We start from the raw sequence: 21,668 nt of genomic DNA on the forward strand, positions 1-21,668 counted from the left end.
AGACATCCCGTCCTGGCTGGAAGGAATGTCTATTCACTGTCTAAACACTTCAGTAACGTTAATGTGTCAGTATAAGACAGCACATACTGATCTAGCAGGATCCCTATGCGCTGAGTAAATGAATGGAGAGAAGTGTATGACGCTGATTTTTCGCTGATTGGTCAGCGTCATACACTCCTCTGTACAACGCCCACTTGGTCTAAAGTAAAACCACGCCCAGTTGTCTATTAAGAAACTAATTAGCATAAAGCTAAAATTTCTAATAACGTGGTAAAAATAGATTGTTTTTCTAAATAAAAAGCACTGCTGTCACCTACATTACAGCACTGATCACAGTATGTAGGAGATAGGGCACTTATAATGTGGTGACAGAGCCTCTTTAATATAATATTGACCAAATTACAAATGTTACAAAGTTGCTTTGATGTTTCACTCTAACATCCTTTTAAAATGTGCATTTTTTTTATTGACACGCTGTAATGGCAGGAAGGAGGTGAAGGGAAAGTGAGCCCTAATCTACCCACCGCCCTGTCCCTGCCTACTTGCAACGACCCGCCCTAGGCGACGAGGTACAACTGGGCGGCGGTCCCTACGCTGGCTAAGTGCACAGGAAGACAAACAGGGAACACGCAAGGGAAGGGGCAGTAGCCACGGAACGCCACGAGGAAACGGGGCGGCGAACGAACAGTCAGGACCAGGACGAAGTGAGTACACCCGAGCGGGCACGGAGACAGAAGCAAGCCAGGGGCAAAGCAAAGCAGGTCAAGCAGAACTGCAGCAAGGCAGAAGCACGGCAGAAGCAGGCTGGAGCAAGCAGCAGTGGGGCCAGGAATCCAAAAGAATTACAAGCACTGAGGGAGAGCACAGGGCAGGTAATAAAGGGCAGGGGGCGGAGCTAACTCCGACAGACCAGGCCGCGATAGGCTCTTCCACTCCTGAGCCTGCCACCCTGGTTGGTGGGAGATGGTGTCAGTCGAACAGGTCTGGCCTCAGGTGTGGATTGATTAATCCCAGGAGTATAGCAAGATGAAGTACCTGGCAGATCCCTAACAGTACTCCCCCTTTTATGAGGGGCCACCGGACCCTTACTAAGGGGACCCGGTTTAGTGGGGAAGAGGAGGTGGAACCTCCTGATCAATACCCCAGCGTGAACATCACGGGCAGGTACCCAAGTCCTCTCCTCCGGCCCGTATCCTCTCCAATGGACCAGGTACTGGAGGGAGCCCTGGACCATCCTACTGTCCATAATCTTGGCCACCTCGAATTCCACCCCCTCAGGGGTGAGAACGGGAACAGGAGGTATCCTCGAGGGGGACCAGGACGGGGAGCAGCGTTTAAGGAGGGAGGCATGGAAGACGTCATGTATGCGAAAGGATGGGGGGAGCTCCAGACGGAAGGATACAGGGTTGAGGACTTCAATGATCTTATAAGGTCCAATAAATCGGGGAGCAAACTTCCTGGACGGGACCTTAAGGCGCAAGTTCCTGGACGACAACCAGACCAAATCCCCGACGACAAACCGGGGGTTAGCAGAACGTCTACTATCCGCCTGAATCTTTTGTGCGCTCTGGGACGCCTCTAGGTTCTTCTGAACCTGGGCCCAGACAGTGCACAGTTCCCGATGAACCTCCTCTACCTCAGGATTATTGGAACAACCAGGGGAGACGGAGGAGAACCTTGGGTTAAACCCGAAATTACAGAAAAACGGGGAGACCCCTGACGAGTTACTGACCCGGTTATTCAGGGAAAATTCAGCAAGGGGAAGGAATGAGACCCAATCGAATTGACAGTCAGAGATGAAGCACCTTAAATATTGTTCCAGGGATTGGTTGGTCCTTTCCGTTTGGCCATTAGTTTCGGGATGGAAGGCGGAGGAGAAGGACAGATCAATCTCCAACTTTTTACAAAAAGCTCTCCAAAATAAGGAAACAAATTGTACCCCTCTGTCAGAAACGATATTGACTGGGGCCCCATGGAGACGCAGGATGTGTTTCACAAACAAAGAAGCTAACGTCTTGGCGTTAGGTAGCTTCTTAAGGGGCACAAAGTGGCACATCTTGCTGAAGCGGTCGACTACCACCCACACCACCGACTTGCCCTGAGATGGAGGCAAATCGGTGATAAAATCCATGGAGATATGGGTCCAAGGTCTCTGGGGAATGGGCAAGGAACGTAGTAGGCCCGCAGGTCGGGACCTAGGGGTTTTGGACCTAGCGCAAACCTCACAAGCGGCGACGTAAGCCCTAACATCTTTAGGCAACCCAGGCCACCAATAGTTTCTGGTAATGAGGTGTTTGGTGCCCAAGATGCCAGGATGACCAGATAGAGCGGAGTCATGGTTTTCCCTGAGTACCCTCAGCCGGTATTGCAGGGGAACAAACAGTTTGTCCCCAGGGACGTTCCCGGGAGCTGCACCCTGATCAGCCGCGATATCAGAAGCTAAATCAGAATCCGTGGCAGAGACGATTATACCAGGGGGTAAAATACAAGCAGGATCCTTCTCGGAAGGAGGATTGGCCATGAAACTACGTGACAGAGCGTCAGCCTTAATATTCTTGGACCCAGCCCTATAGGTAACCAAGAAATTAAATCTGGTAAAGAATAGTGCCCACCGAGCTTGTCTAGGATTAAGCCTCCGGGCCGATTCTAGGAAAACCAGATTCTTGTGATCCGTAAGGACCGTTACCTGGTGTCTGGCCCCCTCCAGGAAGTGCCGCCACTCCTCAAAAGCCCATTTAATGGCTAGAAGTTCGCGGTTGCCAATATCATAGTTACTCTCCGTGGGCGAAAACTTCCTAGAGAAGTAAGCACAGGGGCGGAGATGGGTGAGGGAGCTGGTACCCTGGGACAAGACGGCCCCCACTCCCACCTCGGAAGCGTCAACCTCCACAATAAATGGCTCCTCTTGGTTGGGCTGAATCAGCACGGGGGCCGAGATAAAGCACTTCTTGAGAGTCTCAAAGGCCTGGACGGCCTCAGGGGGCCAATGGAGGACATCGGCACCCTTGCGGGTAAGGTCCGTAAGAGGCTTAGCGACGACCGAGAAGTTGGCAATAAATCTCCTGTAATAGTTGGCGAACCCTAAAAAACACTGTAACGCCTTAAGGGAGGCAGGTTGGACCCATTCCGCCACAGCTTGAACCTTGGCAGGGTCCATGCGGAATTCATGAGGAGTGAGGATTTGCCCTAAAAATGGTATCTCCTGTACCCCAAAGACACATTTTTCAGTCTTAGCAAACAGATTATTCTCCCGAAGGACCTGGAGCACCTTCCTGACATGCTCCACGTGGGAGGACCAGTCCTTGGAAAACACCAGTATGTCATCAAGGTACACAACAAGAAAATTACCCAGGTACTCTCTCAGGATTTCATTAATAAAATTCTGGAAGACAGCCGGGGCATTACACAACCCAAAGGGCATGACCAGGTATTCGAAATGACCCTCGGGTGTGTTGAACGCAGTTTTCCACTCATCCCCCTCTTTGATGCGGATAAGGTTATATGCCCCCCGTAGATCGAACTTAGAAAACCATTGGGCTCCCTGAACCTGATTAAAAAGATCCGGAATCAAAGGAAGTGGGTACTGGTTCCTTACGGTGACCTTATTCAGGTTACGATAATCAATGCACGGCCTAAGACCACCATCCTTCTTCCCCACGAAGAAGAAGCCAGCACCTACAGGAGAAGTCGAGGGGCGAATGAAACCCTTGGCCAGGCATTCTTGGATATACACCCTCATCGCTTCACGTTCAGGACATGAAAGATTAAATATCCTACCCTTAGGAAGCTTGGCACCAGGCACCAAATCGATAGCGCAATCGTAATCTCTATGGGGGGGCAACACCTCGGAGGCCTCCTTAGAAAACACATCGGCGAAGTCCTGAACAAACTCAGGAAGCGTGTTTACCTCCTCCCGGGGAGAAATAGAGTTAACGGAAAGACATGACATAAGACATTCATTACCCCATTTGGTGAGATCCCCAGTATTCCAATCAAATGTGGGATTATGCAATTGCAACCAGGGAAGGCCTAAAACCAGATCAGACGATAATCCCTGCATCACCAGTACAGAGCACTGCTCCAAATGCATGGAGCCAACCAGGAGTTCAAAAACAGGAGTATGCTGAGTAAAATAACCATTAGCAAGGGGGGTTGAGTCGATTCCTACTACAGGGATAGGATAAGGTAAATCAATACAAGGCATCTTTAGAGACATAGCAAATTCCACAGACATGATATTAGCAGATGAGCCAGAATCCACGAAAGCACTGCCCGTGGCAGACCGGCCAGCAAACGAGACCTGAAAGGGAAGCAAAATTTTATTGCGTTTCACATTAACGGGAAATACCTGTGCGCCCAAGTGACCTCCCCGATGATCACTTAGGCGCGGAAGTTTTCCGGCTTCTTATTCTTGCGCCTGGGACAGGTGTTTAGTAGATGCTTGTCGTCCCCACAGTAGAAGCAGAGACCATTCATTCTGCGAAACTCCCTACGTTGTCGAGGGGACATGGAGGCCCCGAGTTGCATAGGTACCTCCGAGTCCTCCGTGGAGGGGCGAGGAGACGGGACCTCGGGGGGGATCGCAGAAAAGTCAGAGGGGAGCACACTGAAGCGTTCTAGCTGACGTTCCCTGAGACGTCGGTCAAGTCGTACTGCTAGGGCCATAACCTGGTCAAGGGAGTCAGGCGAGGGGTAGCTAACCAGCAGATCCTTCAGGGCGTCAGATAATCCTAACCTAAACTGGCACCTTAGGGCCGGATCGTTCCACTGAGAAGCTACGCACCACTTCCTAAAATCAGAACAGTATTCCTCAACCGGTCTCCTACCCTGACGTAAGGTCGCCAGCTGACTCTCGGCTAAAGCAGTCCTGTCAGTCTCGTCGTAAATGAGTCCGAGGGCAGAGAAAAAACGATCAACAGAGGAAAGTTCAGGGGCGTCAGGAGCCAAGGAGAAGGCCCACTCTTGGGGCCCTTCCTGGAGTCGGGATATGATGATACCCACCCGCTGGTTCTCGGAACCTGAGGAGTGGGGCTTTAGGCGGAAATACAGTCTGCAACTCTCCCGGAAGGAGAGAAACGTCTTACGGTCCCCTGAAAACCGGTCAGGTAACTTGAGGTCGGGTTCTAGAGGTGAGGTGAGGGGTACTACTAAAGCAGCGTCACCCTGATTGACCCTTTGGGCCAGGGCCTGGACCTGTAGGGAGAGGCCCTGCATCTGCTGGGTCAGGGTCTCAAGGGGGTCCATGACAGCGTCAGCGTAGGAGAAAAGGTAGACTAGGTAAGGGCTTGTAATTATGTAATGGCAGGAAGGAGGTGAAGGGAAAGTGAGCCCTAATCTACCCACCGCCCTGTCCCTGCCTACTTGCAACGACCCGCCCTAGGCGACGAGGTACAACTGGGCGGCGGTCCCTACGCTGGCTAAGTGCACAGGAAGACAAACAGGGAACATGCAAGGGAAGGGGCAGTAGCCACGGAACGCCACGAGGAAACGGGGCGGCGAACGAACAGTCAGGACCAGGACGAAGTGAGTACACCCGAGCGGGCACGGAGACAGAAGCAAGCCAGGGGCAAAGCAAAGCAGGTCAAGCAGAACTGCAGCAAGGCAGAAGCACGGCAGAAGCAGGCTGGAGCAAGCAGCAGTGGGGCCAGGAATCCAAAAGAATTACAAGCACTGAGGGAGAGCACAGGGCAGGTAATAAAGGGCAGGGGGCGGAGCTAACTCCGACAGACCAGGCCGCGATAGGCTCTTCCACTCCTGAGCCTGCCACCCTGGTTGGTGGGAGATGGTGTCAGTCGAACAGGTCTGGCCTCAGGTGTGGATTGATTAATCCCAGGAGTATAGCAAGATGAAGTACCTGGCAGATCCCTAACACACGCATCCCTCCATCATTACTGGGGGCCCCCATAGCATAGATCAATGAGGGTCTATTCTACTGTGTATATGCTTAGTTGCAGGAGGTTTTTTGCCTTTGAAAAACCCATTTTCAAATACCCTATTAGAGAATTTCTACTTAATAGAGGGGAGTTCTATGTTAAGAATCCTCATCTATTAGCCAGAATAAAAAGGGACTACAAAAAGTGTCTCTCTCTGCAGGACCCAGCACGTTCACTCATTAGACAGATAATCCATTAAATTCAATGGGCACCATGCAATACATAATTTCTCCTGCAGTGGCATTTTGAGGAAAATGAACACAGACTAGAGCTCATCATTGTGGGACTCTTCTATTAAGAATGGGAATGTCCAAATCGGACAACCCCTTTATAGAATTAGATTTACTGGTGTTAAAATTATTGTCATTTTTGAAGTTTTTGGCCTGTAATATATCAATAATTTTTCCATACATCTTCATATGTGTCTTGCTGGTTCTGTGCTATCGAGCCCTTAATCGTACATCAAACATTCCTTATCTGGGAGAATCTCCCATAATTTGGTGCTAAAACAAATGCCCTCATAAACTGTTAAGGAGATCATAAAGTACAGACTGCAGTCCCCTTCCTATAAACCAGGGCACTTATCTGGGCTTTCATTGTGTGTTTTCTTCCCATAGTTTTACAGTCACTCAGTCTCCAGTTCCCTGCGCACACTAGTGAAATATTTGATCTGGTTCTATGATGTCTATCTCATGCTAATAGCTCCAGTCGCGCTTTACATCTAACTGCTTTTATATTGGATCACAACCTGTACAAAGCAAATATCGGCTTTAGAAGACTCTCCGCTGCTCTTTTCATACCCCTCTCCGCTTTCTTCCATGGTCTCACCTTCTGATAGCAGATTACATTATCTCCCGGACAAAAAACTATTTGCATCTGAATAACTTTCTCTCTGGACTCTCATTAGACAGTATGAACATTTTATGGAAAAATGACACGTATTTTATGATTTTAGAGCTTTCCATCTTCAATTCTTAATAATAATGCTCTGCTCCGTTGTAGGATCAGAGCAACGAAATTGCCGGAAGCACAGGATCCGTTGCATGACCGACACCATCCGTGCCCGACTGAACCCAGTGATTTTAATGGGTTACGTCGGGTTTCCGTCATGATCTCTGTCGTGCTGCCCTATTTTGTCTAGCATTTTTGACTGTATCTGTGGCCCCTAATGGAGCTTCCAACATAGATGTGAATGAAGCCTTAACTGTTTTTTCCTAAAATATTTGATAAGACTGCACTGCTTACATTTTTTAGTAGAGAACCCTCTTAACTTTGTTTTGCGCCACTTGGTGGGTGATCTGTATACTGCTCCGATTCAGCTTATTATCGGCCATGCATAGCTATGTACAAATTGGCCCCTTAGTGGTGGTGCATGGCCACCAAGATTGGTAAAACGCACAAAATAATTTATGTTTCTTTTTGACTTTTTTTATGCCTTTACCATTGTATTTTCAGACAGTCCTTTGCTTGGCGCCATCATGCAAAATCACCATATTCAGGTCCTTGCAGCACGGACCCTAAATACACTTGTGTGCATGAGGCCTTTCTGTTTTCCCACAGCTATAATATGGTGTCAATTTAGCTTCTGTATTGCGGCTGCAACACCTGCCCACTCCCCATCCCCCCCATCAGCGTTCTACCAAACCAAATATAGTTCACCATAGAACCCTGCTATCATTTTAATTATATTCACTTATTCAATATATCTTAGGACTGAGAAAGTCTGAGACTGTTTAGGATAGTCATATTCCATGTAAATGGTGCCCAGCCATACAATGCCGCCCTGCTATCCTCTGTGCCCTGTTGCCACACACATATACTGTACATAATGGATGAAAACGCTTAAGACTTATTTAACAAAAGAATAGAATTAATAAAATAAATTCCTTGTGCTGACGTTCCTATTCGTTATTTTTAATAGAGCACAAATACATTGTGGGAGAAGCTATTTTCATAGTCAAACAGCTTTAATGTTGTCCTCAAATAATACCTGACAACAATATGTTATGTCTCAAAGCCCCAAACAGAAGAGAAGATCGAGGACACTTATTGTAAATAAGCGCCATTCAAAACAAAGTGTAAACAGCGAAGATTTTATAGCTCAACTGAACAGATGGGAAAGCAGCGTATACAACATTTCCAAATTGTTATTTTTTTATTTTTTTTCCTAAATTAAAGTTAGTAAAGACTATATAGAGATAGAGTAGCGTATCTCCAATGGAGGCGGACCACACATCTACTACAGGGTCCGCAGCTTGAGGTGGCCCATGTCTCCTGGCCCGGCTCAAGCCCCAGATTTTTGGACCGATGCCCTGGTGACTGCCACAGTCAATTTCATCTGTGTCCTCAGGATGAAGATTTAATTGAAAACTATGGCAGAGCAGGGAGCTATCGGCTCCCTGCTCTGCCATTCACTAGGCTACATGCCATGTTAGGCCTGCTGCCTATAAGATGCTGTGACAGGATCCCTGTACAGGTTAAGAATTTGTACTCGGCACACCTTGCTTGTGTTACAAAAATATATTTTTATTTTTATTATGGATGCCAGAGGCTGTATGTGCGACGTCGACGTTTCGGTCAGACAGACCTTCGTCGGGCACTAGAGAAATGTACAATTGATTAGATCATGGCATGGGTATAGGAGAACTATCACTTAAGATTTACATGATAACATCATAAAACATGTCATATAGGTGAAAAAACAGAGCGTATAACTGGGTCAATTCAAACAAAGTACACCTAACACATAGGACTATGAAATCAACGTGAAAATTAAAATCAAAAACGAAAACAAAAACAAAAACGAGGAAACAGAGACCTGGATCCCATGTACATGCAACACATCAGGGAATGTACCATATGGCTATGGAGAGAAATCTTTTGTCTAGGAAACTCATAATTTGGACGATACGAATCGTTGTGCGCGCACAAGGCGCGGTGGAATCACATGATGATCTATGGTACTGATTTAAGGCATAAATATAGATACGGTCGTCATATTTTACGGACAATATGGAGGTACAACTCAGGTATACACAATGCAGGTATATACAATGCAGAAATAAACACAGAATGCATCACTGAAGAAAACATGGACATAGACATGTCATATAGAAGCGACCAGAAGGTGGAGACAAATAGATGATACAGGTGAAATAGCGGGGGTGTAGTACCCTAAACATCTTCAGATGATGTGTATCTTACCTGAGCCGTGCTGGGGACTGGATCGGTACAAAATGATGCGTGTATAGCGCTGCTGTGGTCAGTAACCGGCGGCTTACCGCTCTGTGTTGGCGCTGGTATACCCTGGTCACTTCCTGGTTTATATGTGTGTGTGTAAGATGGTGGGTGTGTCTAGACGTGTGGAATGTATCAGCCAAGATGGCCGTGCGTTCCACTGACACGTCGGTGGAACGCATGCGCATGCTCAGAGGGAATGGTTGTGTTGGGCAGAGGAATATCACTATAACTGTAGATAGTGTGCTTGGTTGGATATAATAACAATATTCCAGACTAGATAGTCTGTGGGTAGATGGCTACGGGAGAAAATCCAGCCTCCCTAATATTACGAGAGCACAATCCAGCCTCCCTAATATTACTCAAATCAATAGCGCTCCAGTATTTTCTCCCGTAGCCATCTACCCACAGACTATCTAGTCTGGAATATTGTTATTATATCCAACCAAGCACACTATCTACAGTTATAGTGATATTCCTCTGCCCAACACAACCATTCCCTCTGAGCATGCGCATGCGTTCCACCGACGTGTCAGTGGAACGCACGGCCATCTTGGCTGATACATTCCACACGTCTAGACACACCCACCATCTTACACACACATATAAACCAGGAAGTGACCAGGGTATACCAGCGCCAACACAGAGCGGTAAGCCGCCGGTTACTGACCACAGCAGCGCTATACACGCATCATTTTGTACCGATCCAGTCCCCAGCACGGCTCAGGTAAGATACACATCATCTGAAGATGTTTAGGGTACTACACCCCCGCTATTTCACCTGTATCATCTATTTGTCTCCACCTTCTGGTCGCTTCTATATGACATGTCTATGTCCATGTTTTCTTCAGTGATGCATTCTGTGTTTATTTCTGCATTGTATATACCTGCATTGTGTATACCTGAGTTGTACCTCCATATTGTCCGTAAAATATGACGACCGTATCTATATTTATGCCTTAAATCAGTACCATAGATCATCACGTGATTCCACCGCGCCTTGTGCGCGCACAACGATTCGTATCGTCCAAATTATGAGTTTCCTAGACAAAAGATTTCTCTCCATAGCCATATGGTACATTCCCTGATGTGTTGCATGTACATGGGATCCAGGTCTCTGTTTCCTCGTTTTTGTTTTTGTTTTCGTTTTTGATTTTAATTTTCACGTTGATTTCATAGTCTTATGTGTTAGGTGTACTTTGTTTGAATTGACCCAGTTATACGCTCTGTTTTTTCACCTATATGACATGTTTTATGATGTTATCATGTAAATCTTAAGTGATAGTTCTCCTATACCCATGCCATGATCTAATCAATTGTACATTTCTCTAGTGCCCGACGAAGGTCTGTCTGACCGAAACGTCGACGTCGCACATACAGCCTCTGGCATCCATAATAAAAATATATTTTTGTAACACAAGCAAGGTGTGCCGAGTACAAATTCTTAACCTATACCCGGGTTGGGACCCTACCTCGAGCACCCAAAGAAACCAGTGCCATCTGAACACAACCATATAAGGATCCCTGTACAGGCTAGCGTGATAAAGTCACTGGATCACGCTGACCTGCATAAGAGTTCTGTCTCAGCGTCACATAGGCTAGATGAGTGTAAGTTGTTTTTGTTTGTGGGGCACACGGGCACTATGAACAGTTGGGGGCACTATCAACGGGGGGGGGGGGTGGTGTGGCACTATCTACAAGGGAGCGGTGAGTGGAATTATTTACAAGGGGTGTGTGTTGGTTGAGTGGAAGGGGGGCCCAGTCAAATGTTTGCTATGGGGCCCAGTCTTTCCTGGTTATGCCCCTGGATAGATAGATAGATAGATAGATAGATAGATAGATAGATGTAGGGCATATGTGTAGTGTATAAATGCCTCTATAAAAGGGGAGACCACGGAGTAGGCTATTCCTCTGTATAAGGCTATGTTCACATCTGCGTTCGGTATTTCCGTTGCTCTACACCGTCTTAGGAGCAGAGCAATAAAAATACCGGACACACCAGTTCCGTTGCACCACGGACACCACCGGTCGCCAACGGAACACATAGACTTTAATGGATTCTGTCTGGCCTTCGTTGGGGTGGCCTTGGTTTTACCGGAAACAATAGCGCATCATGCCTCCAACAGATATGTACGCTGCCTTATCAGTAAAGACATTGGTGGTTCAGTGATCGCAGCAAGGGCTGACGTTCATCCTCTCTGGCTGCATAGTAGCGCGTCTGTGTGTGCGCAATACGCTCCTGCTTCTATGCAGACCACATGGACAAGTGCCGATCCCTGCTGCCATCACTAAACCACCTATTACTTTATGAGAGTGGCCCAGGTAAGAGAAGGGGCATTGTGTCTGGCACTAATATAAGGGGCGCTGATCCGTAACATTTCATTATCTGACAACTTTCAAATCCCATTATTGCTGGATAAAAGGAATTTTACTACATATACTTCAAAACTCTTTTAAATCGGGGTAAAAATATATATATTAAAAAAATCCTTTACAAAATAATGCTAATTTGAAAATCCACATTGAAATTGAATTTTTTTTTGTTCCCAGGAAATGGATACCCTGATATCTCCTGTCACTTGTATAGACGATCTCCGTTCTGGGGATAAAATAGTATTGTGTGTTTATCAGGGAACCCGTCAAATCCCTCTGCTGCCGGGCAGACTGGAGATATCACCAAGCAGAGGTAGCCTAGGGCTTATGGCCAATTCATATCCTTATATTTGATACATGTTGCTTAACAAGTAGATAATACACCAAATACTGCAGATTTTACCCAAGTCAACAGTAGCAATAATAATGAGTTCATGTAAAGCCACAAGTGGGATTACATTAGCTTGAGTGGCATATAAATCAGTACTGTTATCTATGGTCATCTAATGTTCTACTTCTGTATGTGTCAGTCTGCACTGTATTTCTGGCATTCTCTTCATGAATCCGGAAGGTCTGGATGCTGTATAACCAGCTCAGATAGGTGTCCATTTCCCAGTGTTACCATAGTTATTTTTTACTTTTCTATTCAGCTATTTCTAAGCTATTCTCTTCTATACACAGGAAACAGTTGCTGGGTGACAATGACAAATAACATCTTTCCACAGACTCTAAATGACTTATAAACCTGCATTGTTCTGAAATTTCCCCTTTTACTCCATTTTACCTACTGCTCTTTCATTGTGTCAGTCTGCACTGTTATTCTGGAATTCCATTCATGAAACAGTAAGTTCAGGGTGAATCATATGTCCCATCGAGAAATGCGGATACTAGTGCATAATGACGTTTTGGGAAATAAATTGTGAATATTGTCATCAGTGATCAATGCTGTGCCCATGGAGCCTTCGGGAATAGACGTTTAAAGTAAAGCTATAGAAGCTGGCATGTCTCACTGGTCATTGGTATTCTCATATTGAAAGTTCTAAAAGACTTTTAATCAGTTGCGTATCTCAGATTCGCTCTTATGAGCTGCGTGCGGATTAAACGTTTCCATCGTGTTTGCATTAAGAAGAATGGGTGGAATAAGACCCTCAATGTGACGGAAGTTTCCGCTCTGTGTTACGGTGTGTGCGGCGGCGGGCTATGTGCTGCCGATAGATAACCTCAGAGGTACACAAATACCGTGCTGACGAGACTTCCTGTGTATCAAATCATTTCAATCAAATGACATGCTCAAGGGCACAGAAACGCAGACATGTCAGACAGCAGGTTCAGTGCGAGTTCATCAACTACTGATCATGAGATGGTAAACTTCAAAGACGATTGTTCACAGTCGTTTGGATTCAAGCAGGAGACGTAACCTTTTATTTCTCTTCGCCGAGACTTGTCCACGTGTTACAGTTTATCCTTTCAGTCTTCCAATATATACTTTTTTTTTTTAGCCTTGCAAACCATGTTCCGCCATATGACACGTGTGAAAAGATTTCAATCTGAGCTTCATGTGGAAACAATTTGCAAATTACTGAACAATCCGACTGTAAAATTGTGTTGTGCATCCTCGCAGAAGCATTCTCCCGGTAGATTCATTGATAAATGCAACATGGAACTTGTGGTGGAAGTTTTCCTTTTTTAATGCAAAGTCATGAGCAGTATGTTGTAGATGTAGCAGAGGTGAACCTGTCATGTATACTGTCGTTTACAATTACAATGTACTTATTATCCCCCTGTTTACTAAATGTAATACTTTCTCTCTAGAAGTCGTACATGTGATTGTCTCAATTGGACCAACGTGGTGGCGTGGGGAGCAGTTCCATTTTTTTGGATGAGGCAAATTGGAGAGGTGTACTGCCATGTAATATGGCCCCAACATAGTGCATTTAATACCATTTTACAATGCTAAATGACAGTACCATAAATTGTCCACATAATATTGTCATATAGTGCCATATAGTGAACATATCGGTGTAGTGTCCATATAATAGTGCCATATAGTGAACATACCTGTGTAGTGTCCATATAATAGTGCCATATAGTGAACATATTTCTGTAGTGTCCATATAATATTGCCATATAGTGGACATCTCTGTCTAGTGCCCATATAATAGTGCCATATAGTGAACATATCTCTCTAGTGACCATATTATAGTGCTATATAGTGACCATATCTGTGTAGTGCCCATATAATAGTGCCATATAGTGACCATATCTGTGTAGTGCCCATATAATAGTGCCATATAGTAAACATATCTTTGTAGTGCCCATATAATAGTGTCATATAGTTAATATATCTCTAGTACACATATAATAGTGCAATATAGTGAACATATCTGTGCAGTGCCCATATAATAGTGCCATATGGTGAACATCTGTGTAGTGACCATATAATAGTGCCATATAGTGAAAACATCTTTGTAGTGCCCATATAATAGTGCCATATAATGAACGTGTCTGTATAGTGCCCATATATTAGTGCCATATAGTGAATATATCTATGTAGTGTCCATATAATAGTGCCATATAGGGAACATATCTGTGTAGTGCCCATATAATAGTGCCATATAGTGAATATATCTCTAGTGCCCATATAATAGTGCCATATAGTGAACATATCTGTGTAGTGCCCGTATAATAGTGCCATATAGTGAATATATCTATGTAGTGTCCATATAATAGTGCCATATAGGGAACATATCTGTGTAGTGCCCAAATAATAGTGCCATATAGTGAATATATCTCTAGTGCCCATATAATAGTGCCATATAGTGAACATATCTGTGTAGTGCCCGTATAATAGTGCCATATAGTGAATATATCTATGTAGTGTCCATATAATAGTGCCATATAGGGAACATATCTGTGTAGTGCCCAAATAATAGTGCCATATAGTGAATATATCTCTAGTGCCCATATAATAGTGCCATATAGTGAACATATCTGTGTAGTGCCCGTATAATAGTGCCATATGGTGAACATATCGGTGTAGTGCCCATATAATGGTGCCATACAGTGACCATATCTGTGTAGTGTCCATATAATAGTGCCATACAGTGAATATATCTGTATAGTGCCCATCTAATAGTGCCATATAGTAAATATATCTCTGTAGTGCCCATATAATAGGTAATTTTTAACAACTTGACAAAAGAGAACAACACATAGGCATACTGGACATTTTTTGTAAAGATAGAAATGCAGCACTCTATACAGAATATGTATGTGATCACTTGTAATTGCATTTCAAAAACGTTATCAACCCATAAGAAAAAAAAGTGGCAAGTGTTTGGCTCAAAAGTCACCTCCAAACGATCTTCAGCTCGATCTTTGGGGTCGAATATTGCGTCAAAGCCTGGACCTCTAGGAGGATCCTCTGGTGCTTTCGTGGGTCAATTCAACCCGGCACTTCTTCTTTCCTGTGCCCCCGCTATCTGTAAACCCCGGTGGCTCATATCTTTATGTCTTCACTTGTGGGTAACACGTACAGAGATCTTCATAGGAACATGCAGATACCTTAGTGTCACCCCCCTCCTGTCACATCTATTGCTATGTAAATATAAGTTATTACTTTGAATACATTTACCTTCATTCATCATATTATAATGTTTTATGTCATGGAATATTTTGATAGTGACCCATTATGTATTAGAGATGGCTACACCAGCAGAGAGTATAAATATCAGTATGTGATTCTTCAATGTGATCTGTAAACTCAACTCAATGTCCTTTTTCCATAATTTATTATGAGCTGAGCCTTTTGTCAGTAATTTATTGTAAACACACCTTCCTTATCACTAGAAAGAATCCTAATTAAGAAAGGAATCCGTTGTGGCTTGTGTATTGTTGGAGTATAATATGTTGTTTTAATTCTGTACGGTAACACAGCTCTGAATCTCCTGCATGATAGCTATTATTCATATATTCGTCGACGCTTGTTCATTGATTCATAACATTTTTAATACCTTGTTAACGTAAAGTCTGTGTATCCCGGTGGGACTCCGTATAATTGGGTAGTATACACAGTGCATGTATTGGATTTCCCTCTTTAATATGTAAAAATTGAGTATTAAAATGACTTGATTTCAGAGTGGGGGGGTGCTGCTTTATATATTGGACTGTTGGTAGGGTGAACCACAGATTTGATATAAGCAAAGGCTGATACACGGCCCGTATAGGGCGAAGCGGGTGACAACTCAGGTTGGTCCTGTCCCCTTTAGCATGGGCAGTGTGAAGAACCCCACCTCTACACTAGCAGCATGCACTAGTTTAGGGGTCACACCACTCTTCTCTTCTGCAAAGGGTGAGAAAGAGTTGTCCCCGCCAGTGGAATGCATAGAACAGAGACGGCCTCATAGCAAAGATCAAAATGAACCTGCTTTTATGTTGCCAAGTTTTGACACCCAGGAAGAAGGGCCTGGTGTTTGTTTCCCCCTCCACACTCTTTCCATGACCCATGTACCAATTCACCACCTCCTGCACAAGTTATGGCCACCCAATATAAAAGGGTGAGAGACAAACCCAGGCTTGGCCCCTTCTTTTCAGGGACCCGTAGCTTCTACGTGGGCTTCTTCTATGTTACATAAGCCATTTGACCCAATTATTCCTGGATAAAGGGTTGTGGTGATGTGAGCCCACACCACCTTTTTTAAATCTAATGGATAGGATTATGAAATGCGGAGTAACGTATCGTGAACCATAATTGGGAGAGGGGCCCCATTTTGATTTGTTCTGTGCGGCCCTTCTACATCTACTCCCAAGAAAGAGTAATATAAGCCTAATTGTTCTCACTTTTTGAACATACATTATATGTCTTCTGAAAGAAATATAAGATGTATTATGTCTAAAATATTCTTAGATCAAAGTTTTGGACTTAGTACTGTAAATTGATCTCTAAGTCAGCACCATTATATTATTACAACAGCAGAATGACTGGAAAAGAATTCGCAAAATTCTCTGACATGATTTATGAATGTCTGGTAATAAAAATAAACTATGGGAAATGAGGATTCAATGAACCCCGCTTTCAAACACACTATATTTTCACTTTGAGATGTGCTTCGTCCAAACCCGAGCAAGTTTTCTATGTGAGACTCACAAAGAAAGAACAAGAACTGATATTGAACACCTGCTCTTTACAGTCACATGGACCATCATGAATACCACTCTGTGCAAACAATTCAAGTTATTACAAGTGCCTCAAATACTTGCTGCTTCCATATATTCAACTATCTGACGAAGAATGGAAGTCTTTGAAAGCATCAATTAAAATAATAACTTACAGATGGTTAAAATATGTCAGATGTGTTTTACTTTACTCTGTGGGAACAGACTACCTTTACCAGCCTCCTCCTGACCCTGGTGTTAAAGTGTACATGTTGACGGCCTATTTGCAGAATTCCAGTTCTTATTATAACCAATGTCTCATGGGAAATATTTTTTGGGTTTGATCCAATGATTTAGAGTGAATTTGACTTTACCCATTTTACCCATAATGGTTTACCCATCAAGTACTTTTCATTTTCTAGCCCCATAGGGGTTTAAAGTTGGGAAGGTCTCAGACCTTACATCTGTGTCCATAAAACATCTTCCCATGTGCGTACCCTTCCTATCTTACTTCATTATATTTAGGTAGACCTAGAAAATGTGTGGCTTATTTCAGAATTGATCTTGAAGAATTGATCTTGACTTCCCATATATCAACAGTTTTCTCCATTCTTTCAACCGGATAAAAAGAAAACCTCAAACATATGTTGTATCTGGAAATATACGGGCTAAATATCTGCTTTTTCTTAGAATTGCAGTTTTGTTAATGACATAAGTAAATTCCATGTTTTGTATATTGCTGTATACATTTCAAAGTAGTACTTTTCAGCCTACATAATCTTTAAATATTTAATTTGTTATTCAAATGAAGGAACATTATAACACTTGACACTTCTCAACACTTTAAGTACTGTTTGGTGTTTTAATTACTCTCATATATAAAGATCATTTAGAATATTCCCCGGTGTTTAATTAACATATCTCTTTGAAATTGTTTTTGTCAAAATTGGGTTAAGTCAATAAGTTGAGTATTCCCTATAGGTTCAAAATGTAGTCCTGTAGACATGAAACTAATTGCTCCCACTCCCAATAAGTGACACATTTTTTATGCCATGTTGTAAATCTTCTCTTGTATCCCAGAGGTAGAGTTCCCTTGTGTGCTTTCTTGGTGCACCGGCAGTATTTATTATAGAATATGCCTTGTATAAGTGCGCTACTTATGGACATGTACACGTGAGGCCTCTTTTAAGAAAAGGGAATAGGACCTCTTTCATTGGGTCATTTATTGAAAACCACATTTATTTTGACCCTACACCAATGTAAAGCCAGAAAAATGTCAAATTCCAACATGTTGTATCTTTGGAGTTAGGCTACCGCCTGGGTAAACAAGACTTATTCCAGTTCACATCCGTGTGGGGGGCGGTACTTGACAACTGGTATGAGCATCACCAGTGCCTACTAATGTGGCTACTGTATTTTTATATTTATTCTCCAGTCCTAACCTTATGTATATTGATGTCTAGGACTGTCTTCATCTCCTATGACAACCTAAAACATTAGGGTTTGCACCCTAATAACCTACTTTTTCACAGTCTTTCCCTAAAATGATAACAGGTTGGCAACTCTATCATCGGGACAGAAACAAGACCTATTATAATTTATCTCATAATATCCAGGCTAATCCAAGAGCCATCATTAATATGCACGTACTTCACAATTGGTTGGGTTTAAAGCTAAAAAGTTTGTTTTTTTTGGCGGGGGAAGCAAAAATTTTCAAAAACAACATATCGGTAATATTAAGAAGTTGGTTGGATTAGTGACAATGGTCTTAAAATGACATGGTGTCTTACCATCTTCACTATTAGTTCTAATCCCATAATTCCAAACCCATGGAATCCAGTCTGTATCCCTCATACTTTACAGTGCAGTCATCATTACTGTACATGTACTTCACAATTGGTTAGGTTTAAAGCTAAAAGTTTCGGAGAGATAATCAAAAATTTTCAAAAAACGTCATACCGGTAATGTTAAGAAGTTAATAGGATTGTGAATTGCGCCTTCTCTAGTCCCCCCTCTCATTTCCAAAGCTCTGTAGGCATTTAATTAACATGTACATACATATTTACATATGGGTACATAATGCTCAGATGTATATTCACATATAATTGTTCCCTCCAGCAGACAACCTTCCTCCAGGAGGCATGTGCCTGTCTGGCCCTGAGCCTCACATGATGATGTCTAGGGTGCCTGTCACTTCTCTAGTCTCCCAGCCATTACCCATGGGGGATCTGCAGATAAGAAATGGCACAGTGGGTCATACCAGGGATGTTAGTAGACGCTGAAGATGCTTTGGGCACCAAAGTGCCCTAATGTAGGAGGAAGACGCACACACAAATGAATTTGTCAATCGCCGGTTTCGGGACACCAGTCAATAGATCTTGGGTAAATGCTCCTTGTGCCCAATGCTAGCAACGCCACTAGGTAACAAATTATAGATTCAACAGTAGAATTGCTCTTTAGCTATGGCTTCCCATCATGTGGGATCAATGAAATTTGGAGCACAGTGCAGAGTTTCACAGCATGAATTTGTGCAAGTTCTCGATTTCCTTTCTAGTGCCGTTCTGTCCATCGTCGTAGACAATATCCTTGGTTTTTCTCCTTTCCCAGATGTTCCTTTGTGCATTAACGCATGCTAAATTTCAGCCATAAAAACTGAAGTAAAAGATACAAGGCCTATTTTTGTCTCAGTGATTTTTTTTTATTTGCTGTATACACATTTAATGATGTGCACTTAAAAGATTTCAGTGTATTAGAGCGTCAGCATTATCCATTTGAAACAATGAGAAACATGCAACTTCAAATATCCCAAAAGGCTTTGACAATCATGTATGTGAAACTTTATACTTTTTCTCTACCTGAACACTTAATCTTACTCCACTCAGTCAAATCCATCTCATTTAGTGCTTGTGAGTGAAATTATTGCATAGTCCCTTAATGAGACTTCCATGAACAACGCAGTCCTCTTCTCCCCACTGTATTGGCTAGGTGCTGTGGATTTTTCTTTCCATTTTATCACTCACACATAATGTATTACTGGTAGTCACATTGCTGCTTGAACACATACAGTATGTACTGTTACTATGTGACAACAAACCTTTAGATACTGTATAAAAATGTAATGTGAGTTAAGTTCATGAAAGTTAATAATATTACTATCTTTATTATAGAACATTATGATTGGCTGTACAGATGCCGTAAAATACAATCTTTAAAAAACTATTTACAATTCTTTTTCAGATACGAGGAGGAAAACTTATGATCACGTACACTCGAAAAAGTGACGCCGGAAAATATGTGTGTGTTGGCACTAATATGGTGGGTGAAAGGGAAAGCGAAGTAGCAGAACTAACAGTATTAGGTAAGTGTTTTTCTTAGTTTTTATAGAATTTTTTTTAATGTGTTTGGCCAGCGTTAATGAGGATGTTTATCAAAATGTCATGGAAGGGTCTCCTGGTTACGATCTGTGACTATTAGCCAGAACGGACAGCCTCTAAGTAAGAGTAGCTCACCCTCTTGAGGTGCCAGCCTGTCCATGGCTGGCATGTGAATGGGTGGCATGTAATACTACATTTCCTCTGCAGTGGCCATCCGCAACTTTCCTGTGCAATGACAGGTGATTGCTGGGGTTTCCAGGAGCCAGACCTGCTGTGCTTGCTGGGGTGGCTCTCTTTATCAAAGTTATTTTCTTTATGAGACAAGGAGCGGTCACTGCCTATAGTGCTGCAGCGATGTTATCATGGAGGCCAATAAATGCCACTTTATAATCCAATGCTAACTCTTTTGCTGTGTCAAAATCCTGTGAAATTTTATGGTGTAACCTTAACTTTGAAAAAAAAAGGGAACAATCGCTTTTGACCCCCACAACTATTTAAAGAACTTCAAAATCTTAAATTCACGAAAGTAATAACGTATGTACTTCTAAGCCACTTGGGTAACAAAATTACTACATTTTTAAGAATTCCGACTTGCTAAAAGTTCTAATTCCATCACCTAGGCCAAAAAAATAAAAGTAAAAATTCAACTCTCATTTTACAGATGTTGAATATATTGTCGATGACTTCAAATCATCAACAGCAGATAAACAGTGTTAGCTTTTCACAAAACATCTAGCTTTAATCTAATTAGTTTATTCTGCGTTCTGGCGGCACCAAAAAAAGTCCCATAGGATAAAATTATTTTGTTGAAACAGGTGCTGTTTGTTATTTTTGGCTGTAATAAGTGAGAGAGAACATTTTAGTGATTGCCTGTCATTATAATTATATCTTCTGGAGAAGAGTATTAAAGAGTACTACAAATCCTGGAAGGAAAGTAATCATCATTTTCTGCATTCTTTTCATGGTGATAGTAAAAGTAGCTAACTTGGGTTGCAATTATATAGTTAAAAATAACAGTATTTAAGCTCATGGTGTTATTACGTTCTGATTTGTCGCAGCTTCCGAAAGTTTCATGTTGCATGTCTGATGAAAGTGTAAAACATGTCCAAAGGAGCAGTTATTAGTATCTTCCGGCCAGGAGTAGTCTGGGAAACATAAGCAACTGCCCATTTTTGTGGTTAGTAACCAAGAGTGGAGTTTGCTTTTCATCGTTCTCAACTATATTCACAGTTCTGTAGGCTTTCTGACTGACGGTGAAGCTTTTTTTTTCCATGAAACATACATATAATAGCAAGACACTCTTGAACAACTGGGGAGCAGGTGGTGTTCCTGTAATTGAAACTAGACCCTCAGTTCATTAATAAATAAACCTTAAAAGGGTTGTCCATTACGGACAACTGATGACCTATCCACCAGATAGGTCATCAGTATATCATCGGTGCGGATCCGATACCCGAACCCTGCACCGATCAGCAGCTCCCGTGGCCTGTGGGCACCGGATGTAATGGCACATTATGCAATGTACAAAGCTCTGTACATTGCATAGCAGCTGTACTGTCGAACTGCAGCTCTGCTCCTATTCACTTGAATAGGAGCA

At 43.0% G+C, this 21,668-nt stretch overlaps 1 protein-coding gene across 3 annotated transcripts in view; it reads left to right on the top strand.

The window, feature by feature from the left end:
• The window catches only part of ROBO1 (roundabout guidance receptor 1), an 890,328-nt gene that overhangs the window by 775,523 nt on the left and 93,137 nt on the right, over positions 1-21,668 (top strand). For all 3 annotated transcript variants that reach the window (XM_075854473.1, XM_075854474.1, XM_075854475.1), the window contains one exon: positions 19,935-20,055. In XM_075854473.1, coding sequence (XP_075710588.1) covers positions 19,935-20,055 — 121 coding nt within the window. The remainder of the gene's footprint in view (positions 1-19,934; positions 20,056-21,668) is intronic.

Source organism: Rhinoderma darwinii, chromosome 2, assembly GCF_050947455.1.
Source record: "Rhinoderma darwinii isolate aRhiDar2 chromosome 2, aRhiDar2.hap1, whole genome shotgun sequence".
Classification (NCBI taxonomy): Eukaryota; Metazoa; Chordata; class Amphibia; order Anura; family Rhinodermatidae; genus Rhinoderma; species Rhinoderma darwinii.